The following is a 9,609-nucleotide window of genomic DNA, read 5'->3' as shown; positions in this document are numbered from 1 at the left end:
ACTATTGAGCAATAATAGGAAATGAATCACTCATACACGCAACAGTATGGATGAATCTGAAAAGCTGTATTCTGAGCTAGAGACAAGGCTCAAGTTTTGGAAGGAAAAATAATAATATAGAGAGAAAGAAATTAGATCAGGAATTGCCTGCTTGGGATGAAGTGGGTGTTTGAATACAAAGAGGCAGCAAAAATCTTTACAAAGTGATAGAAATGTTCTATATCTTAATTGGGCTGGTACCCACACCGGCATTTACATGAGTCAGAACTCATTCTACTGGGGCTTCCTAGGTGACTCAGTAGATAAAGAATATGCTTGCAATGCAGGAGACACAGGAGACTTGGGTTCAATCCCTGAGTTAGGAAGATCCTCTGGAGGAGGGCATGGCCACATATCCAGTATTCTTACCTGGAGAATTGCATGGACAAAGAAGCCTGGCAAGCTACAGTCCATAAGGTCACAAAGAGTCAGACACCACTCAAGAGACTAAACATGCATGCACAAACTCATTAAACTATGTATTACAAATATTTGCATTTTATTGTTTCAAATTATACAGCCATAAAATAATTTTTAAAAGACAAAGAGAGAGAATCAGAATTATTTATTGATTTGCTAATAAGGGGATCATGGTTCCTCAGAACTCTAAAATTTAGGAATTCTGACAATGGTCCTTCAGAAGACCCATTCATTTCTGAAGGGTTCTCCATTAGCTGTTTCTCTTGTGAAAAACAAATACTCCTGATTTCTCTTAAAGCACCTTCATCTGATGTTGGTTTTAATACCATAAAAGTCTCTATTTTAGGACCTTCTTCACCATTGGCTTTGACAAGAGAGTAGTGCATGAGAATAAAAATACAGATACAGTAAAGGTGACACATACGTTTATCACCTTGATTGTGGTAATGGTATCAGAGGTATACGCCTAAGTCCAAGCTCATCAAAATGTATGCAGTAAATATGTGCAAATATATGTATGCTTCATACAACTCAAAAAAGTTGAAAAAAATAAGAAAAAAATGAAGGACATGTAGTTTTTAATATACCTTAAATTTTTCATTTAAAAGGAAATTCAATATTAATAAATAACAAAATTTGTATGACCTTCTTACTACCTTCAACTCTACAACAGTTATTTTCAAGGAGATGCTCCTTCCTCAATTTTTTTCGAAAGTTTCATTTGAAATCAATTATCAGCAGAGCATCAGCAAATTTTGTTAAGAGAGACCAGCATTTAGTCTACCTAATTCTCAGTATTAGCAGTCTCAAGATACTGTGAGCAATATTATGTATGGCAGCAATGTTATGTCTATATTTCTGGAAATTATTACCGAGTCCCTAATGCTCTCATATTGTCCACGCCGCCCCCCTAGGCTTTGGCATTGAATTAACCTCTTCTGTATAGTTTTACTGTTACTTCAATTACTTTTTTTTCTCACACTGAAACTAAACTTTTCAATCATGAATAATTTTGAGAAATACAAAAAAGGTGCAAAAAGAACATCAAATTCCACAAATCTCAGTACTATCATTAAAGTTATAGCATTTGGATTCATTTCCTGAATCCATTTCTATGCACCTATATTCCTTTTTAGAATTGAAATCAGCCATATGGGCAATCTTTTTTCAGTTTCACATTATATCTTGATCATTTCCACACCATTACACATTTTGAAAATACAGTATTTAAATGATAAATAACATTCAATTGATCATTACTATATCTGGTTTCTTATAAATCAATATTTTAATGTTTTCCTGCTCTTATTTTTATAAATAATGAATCCATATATGTCTTTGTACATCATTTTTAACATTCTATTACTATAAATAAATTCCAAGCTTGGGGAAAATACAGAAGTTTTAAACAGTTTCCATGGAAATTTCTAAATTCCTTTATCACAAGGTATACCAGCTTATCCTTCTACCAACCATTCAAAAGGAAATGTCATCTTGTTTGTCTGTGGAAGATGATATTCTTTTCAGATCTTCACAAATTTGATAGGTGAGCATGTCTTTTACTCTTTTCTGATGATGATGAACATAGGTCAACCCTGTGTTCATTATCGATAACCTCTTTCACAGAATCATATTCAGGATATCCTGAAAATTGCCCCTGTTGCTTCAGGATGCTGGCTATTTTCTGAGTCAGTTGTTCATAGAGATGATCTTCTGACAATATGCAATATCATGTTGCTGCTGCTACTGCTGCTAAGTCGCATCAGTCGTGTCCAACTCTCTGCGACCCCATAGACGGCAGCCCAACAGGCTCCTCTGTCGGGGGATTCTCCAGGCAAGAACACTGGAGTGGGTTGCCATTTCCTTTCCAATGCATGAAAGAGAAAAGTAAAAGTGAAGTCGCTCAGTCGTGTCTGACTCTTAGCGAACCCATGGATTATAGCCTACCAGGCTACTAGGCTCCTCCATCCATGGGATTCTCGAGGCAAGAGTACTGGAGTGGGTTGCCATTGCCTTCTTCATGCAATATCACGTTAAGCCTTCTATATTTATGTCCCCAGATCAGTGGGGTGACTGGGATGGTTATATCCCTAAGCTTTGACTCAAGGGTCTTTTCTACAACATCCTTGAACAACCCTGTCCATGATCTGTTTCGTTCTAACTCTGTAGATGATGGGGTTGAGCATGGGATGTACCAGGAGACAGAGAATAGCTAACATGACATGTACCATTCGGGGCACTTGATATCCAAAGCAGTGGGTGAGGTAAGTAAAGAAAGCAGGGACATAAAAAGCCAAGATGACTTGGGAGGCACATGTGCCAAAAGCTTTGAACTGGGCTTCACCTGAAGGTAACCACAGCACAGTTCTCCAAATCATCACATATGATACACTGATGACAATAACATCAAAGCCAACCCCAGAGAAGGCTGCAAAGAGCCCACATGCATGATTAACCCTAGTGTCAGCACACACCAGCTTCATTACAGCCATGTGCTCACAGTATGGCTGGGGGATGATCCAAATGGGGCAGAAGCACATCCTGGACACCATGAAACAAAAGTGACTCACTCACAGAAGCTCTCTCATCATCATACCTGACCCCAGTTTACCCACGACGGATGGGGTCAGGATACTAGAGTGATGCAGTGGGAAGCAGATAGCCACGTAACTGTCCAAGGCCATAGACATGAGCAATCCAGACTCCACAGAAGAAAAGGCATGGATGAAGAACAACCGGATGAGGCAGGCATGGTATTCAATCTCATGATCGTGAAACCAGAATATGGCCAGCATTTTAGGTTGTATGGAAGTAAGGACCAGGTCAGTGATAGCCAGCATGGCCAGAAAGAGGTACATGGGCTCATGCAAGGTGGGATCAGTTCGGATTACATGAAGGAGAGTGATATTGCCGACTAGAGCCACAACATACATGGCACAGAATGGAAAGGCAACCCCAAACTGGGAATTCTCCAATCCTGGGATCCCAAGGAGGATGAAGGGCACAGGATGAGAAGAGCTATTCCCTTAAATCAACCTCAGTGGATGGTGAATGTTTCTCCACTGGGAAGGTAATCTACTCCCTTCAAGGGATAACATTAAAAGCAGTCACGATTATTATTTATAATATTTTGGATGGAATAATTGAACAATAGAGCAGCTGGAGTTAATGTTAAACCAGAATATTTTCAACTATCTTAATAAATAAAAACTTGCAATATAAAATAATGCCACTCATTATTATTTATTCATATTTATGTCCATGCAAAGGGGGTCAGAATATACAAGCTACATTAATAATAATATTTCATGAGTAACGTTTCATAATATTTCATAAGAGTAATAGCTTTTTGAAAATAGAATCTGTGAAAGGAAAACTATCTTGACAAATAACATCATAATATTTTTTCCCTTCTTTTCAATTTAGAACTGACAACTCATTTGTTTAACCTAAGCATAGGTCCCTTCATTCCTCTTGAGAAGTCCTTCCGCAGGGAAGCAATTGGTTCACTACATGACACCACAATACCCGTTCGTGGTGTTCTGAGAATGTGGGGAGCAGTGATCTGCTCTTCCTTTCTGGCAGGGAGAGGGCTGCTACTTCTCCATGAGGGATGACTATGCAGAAGACCCTGTCATCTCCCTGCTGATATGTTCTGAGACCCCCAAAGCCAAAGACCTTACCATGTAGAGACCCCAGGAGGAGGACTGGACTGTACATTCGCTCTGACCCCTCCCAGGACAGGGCTGATGTCTGGGAGGTGGAGCAAGCATGCTAGCCAAGGGCACCAGCCTGGCAAGGGGCGGAATCAGGCCTCCATCCCATGTGCCCTGTCTTTCTTTGGACTTCATGCACACTTTCACTGATCAGTTTGCAACTGGTCAAAGTTGTTCAAAGTCAGAATGCACTTTAGATTTTACATGAGAATCTCCTTTGGTAGAAATATTCAGATATATATTCAGACAGATGACCAGATAACAAAGGCTGAGGTCTATCAATAACAGGCTATATGCTGTGGTCTTCTGCTTATGAATTAAAACAATGACACAACACTTGAGGCACATTCCGGGTTGGAAGTCAGTTTGAAAAACTCTTTGACTTAAAGGCAGATAGTTAACCTCAGTTGACTTTACTGATATTAATCTGTATCAGTATACTGATACAATACTGAGTATTTACTGATACAGTAAATACTCAGTGTATTTACTGATAATGAATTAGTTTTGACTCTGAAACAATTACCGTGGGGATTTGGAATGAATGATAACTTGACTCAGCAGTTGTGTACCTGTAATGAATTTAGGCTATGACTCTTACTATTTGGAAGATAATCAAACTTTTTTTTTTTTTCCTGAAAAAGTTAGATCTTAAATGTTTTAGGCTTTGTGGGTCATGTGATCTCTGTTGTAACTTCACTTAGCCAAAGCAGCTACCATGGTCAATATATAAATACATGAGTATGGCTGTGTTCCAATAAGAGTTTATTTATTAAAACAGGCTGCAAGTTAGATTTGGTCTGTAAGCTATAGTTTTCCTAACCCTGTCCTAAATGATAAATTTTCATATTGCCATCCTTAAGCCATGTTCTCTTTCTAGCACCTGTGTATGCCATAGAGTAAGAGTTTAATAAAGGTTTGCTGAAGAAAATAACAAATAGAATCCATTATTCAGTAGCAATGGGATCATTAATACATTGACCACATCTTAAAAATGCTTCCCAGGTGGCTCAGTGGTAAAGAATCCACCTGCCAATGCAGGACTCCTGGGTTTGATCCCTGGGTTGGAAAAAGCCCTTGGAGGAGGAAATGGCAACCCAGGTGAATATTCTTGCCTAGAGAATCCCATGGACAGAGGAACTTGGTGGGCTAGAGTTCATAGGTCACAAAGAGCTGGGCATGACTTGAGCGTGCATGCTTGCATGCACATCTTAAAACGGTCTGACAGAACCCTCTACTTTGACACCAGGCCCACAAGACAGTTGTGCACTTTTTCATACTAGCCATTGCCTGCTGACCAGAGGATGACTTTGTGAACATCATCCTCTGCCAGTATTTGATGGAATTATTTGGGTTGAGCCCACTGTTTGTTCCAGTTGGTGACTCTTAACTAAGAGTCAGTGACTTGAAAAATTCATCTGGAGCTCACCTACCCGACACTTTTTCACTATTCAATCTCACTTGACCTGAGTCTTTGACAATTCTTAAATTCTTTGATTAATTCTTAACTCCTTTATAACAAAAACATGTAGGCAAGAAAGATATCTTTTCAAATCTCCTTTAACAAATTTATTGACAAATGTTTTATTCAACCCAACCCAAAGGTATCTAATAGGGGTTTCTGTAAGACATGTAATAAACCTAGCTTCTTTCTGATTTTTCCTTAGATTTGTAACAATTTGAGAGAGGTGTGGCTCTGAACTTGTCTTGCTCAAGTTTGGAAGTAGATAATCCTATTTAGATAATAGCTATAGATTTGCTCAAAACAAACAGTCCTATATGGAGTATGGTGAAAATTCAGAAATACACACCCATTATCTGGGCACTAGGGCTTTGTTTAATCCCCTTCTGCCTGTCCTGGTCTTCCCAAATTGTCACATATTCTGTTTGAGGTAGAAGCTTCCTCCCAAATTCCTTTTTGCCTCCTGTATGTCATCCCCTCACTTGTGAGGATGTAGTCGCTGAGACTCAGTGGCAGCAGCAAAAGCACAAGTTGTACCATCTTCACCAGGTTGTACCATGGGCACTGGTGAAGATGCTGGCCAGAGATACAATTTATCAAAGTAGATAATAATCTATTTGATTAACTGTGGAAGACATTGCTATTTTTGTAGATATGCCTTCACATTTTATTGTTCCTCTCACAAAGACTCTGCATCTGCATTTAAAATCAGAGAAATAGAGCTGAGGCTAGTTACATGATTTGCCCAAGACCACATAATAAATTTGAAACTGAAAGTTGCTCAGTTATGTCTGACTCTTTGTGACCCCATGGACTATATAGTCCATGGAATTCTCCGGGCCAGAATACTGGAGTGGGTAGCTTTTCCCTTAGCCAGGGGATCTTCCCAACCCAGGAATGGAACCCAGGTCTCCTGCATTGCAGGTGGATTCTTTACCAGCTGAGCCACAAGGGAAGCCCAATAAATTAGTGCCAAGTGCATAAATCCACACCCAGTGATCTTGGTGGTCCACACCACTGCCTCTGCTGGATAGTGATTGATTGGGACACTCACTCTGGTAGCACACAGAAGAGATTTTTGCCTGCTCTGTCATGAAAAAGCCAGATACAAAGGGGACCTGCAAATTATAGGGAAATCTGCATTTGAATGCAGAACTCTGCTTTTCATTGGACTGGTTACCTCTATAACAAGATTCCAGGTTGATTTTCTGGCATCTCTGGGTATAGACTGCCTTCTCTAGGATGGCATCTTTATTGCCTTCTGCCCATGAGCCTTAATAGAAAACTCACCTGTTCTGTAAACTCCTTTAGGGGTGGTGACTCTTCTCAACCAGGGTTCAGCTATTCATATGCTGTAGCCTCTTTCAAAACCAGTTTGTCTCCACTGATTCATCTATTTTCCAGACTCTCTAATGTCTTTTTCACAGACCAAAGTTCCCTCAAAAGAGATACATCTCAGCTTCCTCATTCTATTCTGCTGATTCTGACTTTCAGATCACAGATTCTCCCCTGCTTGGGTGGATAATGGAGAAGCAACGCTGACCTGCCACCCAAGTTTGAAATGGGAGAGGGGAGCCCTAGAGAGGTGCCTGTCTTTATTCTCTGCACTTTTTCCTGAATTCCTACAGAATCTGGTGCCTGCACTCTGACTCATGAAGTGAAATAGCAGTTCAATCCATGTTTCTCAAGCTCAAAGGGATAAAGACCTAAATGGGATGAGATTTAGCTAATGAATACCTTCAGGGAAGTTGAGACCCTGTTTTTGTACTTGGGGGCACTTAAAACTAAGACCCAGAAGAATAATTCTGGAGTAGTAAGGGGTTCAGATCCAACCTCCCTCCTGGAGGGTTTGTGTATGGAGGAAGTCTTCCTACATTTCTAGAGTCTCCCTGGAGGACACAGAACAAGCAACATGTCTTCTTCCCATCTCAGACTGGAATCAGCAGTCATAATCTCTGAATGTTGAAAGTTGTCTTTATCCCTTTATCTTCTTAGCAGGCAAAATGGAAGATAACATGAATTCTGGAGAAAGCAAAATGTTATCCCAGAAATCCATGGTCCAGTGTAAATTAAACAGAAATGTGACATAAATATGGGTAATTGAATCAGAGTCAAAGGAAAAAAGTGATTTTATTTTGTTGAATGGATGCCTCCTCTTACAGTGGTGTGTGTTTGCATGCTCCGTCACCTGAGTCATGTCCAACTCTTTATCACCCTGTGGACTGTAGTGTCCAGGCTCCTCTGTCCATGGTATTCCCTAGGCAAGAATACTGGAGTGGGTTGCCATGCTCTTCTCCAGGGATTTTCCCGATCCAGAGATCAAACCCGCGTCTCCTGCATCCCCTGCATTGTGGGTGGATTCTTTATCCACTGAGCCACCTAGGAAGCCAGATATGTGTTTCAGTTCAGTTCAGTTCAGTTCAGTCGCTCAGTTGTGTCTAACTCTTTGCAACCCCATGAATCACAGCACGCCAGGCCTCCCTGTCCATCACCAACTCCCGGAGTTCACCCAAACCCACGTCCATCGAGTCAGTGATGCCATCCAGCCATCTCATCCTCTGTCGTCCCCTTCTCCTCCTGCCACCAATCCCTCCCAGCATCAGAGTCTTTTCCAATGAGTCAACTCTTTGCATGAGGTGGCCAAAGTACTAGAGTTTCAACTTTAGCATCATTCCTTCCAAAGAACACCCAGGACTGATCTCCTTCAGAATGGACTGGTTGTATCTCCTTGCGGTCCAAGGGATTCTCAAGAGTCTTCTCTAATACTACAGTTCAAAAGCATCAATTCTTCAGTGCTCAGCTTTCTTCACAGTCCAACTCTCACATCCATACATGACCACTGGAAAAACCATAGCCTTGACTAGATGGACTTTTGTTGGCAAAGTAATGTCTCTGCTTTTGAATATGCTGACTAGGTTCATCATAACTTTCCTTCCAAGGAGTAAGTGTCTTTTAATTTCATGGCTGCAATCACCATCTGCAGTGATATGTGTTTAGTTACACAAAATTGTATGTTATTTATTTTTCTAGACACTTCTTGGGTTTTAGATTCTGTGTTGAATAATGTTTATTTAATCATATTTCAATCAAAATTGATTTGCTTTAAAGTTCAAACAACTGAAACACAAATATAATATGTTTAATAATAGCTATAAGACCATACTAAAAAGCCACTTGATGAAAGAGGAGAGTGAACAAGTTGGCTTGAAGCTCAACATTCAGAAAACTAAGATCATGGCATCTAGTCCCAACACTTCATGGGAAACAGATGGGCAAACAGTGGAAACAGTGTCAGACTTTATTTTTGGGGGCTCCAAAATCACTGCAGATGGTGACTGCAGCCATGAAATTAAAAGATGCTTACTCCTTGGAAGAAAAGTTATGACCAACCTAAATGGCGTATTGAAAAGCAGGATATTACTTTGCCAACAAAGGTCCATCTAGTCAAGGCTATGGTTTTTCCTGTGGTCATGTATGGATGTGAGAGTTGGACTGTGAAGAAAGCTGAGTGCCAAAGAATTGATGCTTTTGAACTGTGGTATTGGAGAAGACTCTTGTGAGTCCCTTGGGCCACAAGGAGATCCAACCAGTCCATTCTGAAGGAGATCAGTCCTGGGTGTTCTTTGGAAGGAATGATGCTAAAGCTGAAACTCTAGTACTTTGGCCACCTCATGCGAAGAGTTGACTCATTGGAAAAGACTCTGATGCTGGGAGGGATTGGTGGCAGGAGGAGAAGGGGACGACAGAGGATGAGATAACTCGAGGGCATCACCGACTCGATGGACGTGAGTTTGAGTGAACTCCGGGAGATGGTGATGGACAGGCAAGCCTGGCGTGCTGTGATTCATGGGGTTGCAAAGAGTCAGACACAACTGAGTGACTGAACTGAACTGAACTGAACTGTTAAGAACATATGGACTTCTCTGGTGGCTCAGACGGTAAAGGGTCTGCCATATATAGATTTATATAAAT

General features: G+C 40.6%; 1 protein-coding gene across 1 annotated transcript; it reads right to left on the bottom strand.

The window, feature by feature from the left end:
- Positions 1–2,561: 2,561 nt before the first annotated feature.
- Positions 2,562–6,177, bottom strand: LOC105004299 (olfactory receptor 52R1-like). The gene is given in 2 exon segments (XM_010861883.1): positions 2,562–3,484; positions 6,120–6,177. Coding segments are annotated over 2 exon segments (981 nt in total).
- Positions 6,178–9,609: the final 3,432 nt, after the last annotated feature.

The sequence above is a fragment of the Bison bison genome, unplaced genomic scaffold (genome assembly GCF_000754665.1).
Source record: "Bison bison bison isolate TAMUID 2011002044 unplaced genomic scaffold, Bison_UMD1.0 scf7180017858036, whole genome shotgun sequence".
In the NCBI taxonomy this organism is placed as follows: Eukaryota; Metazoa; Chordata; class Mammalia; order Artiodactyla; family Bovidae; genus Bison; species Bison bison.
Note: the sequence above shows the minus strand (reverse complement) of the source record. Positions and strands in the feature narration are given on the sequence as shown.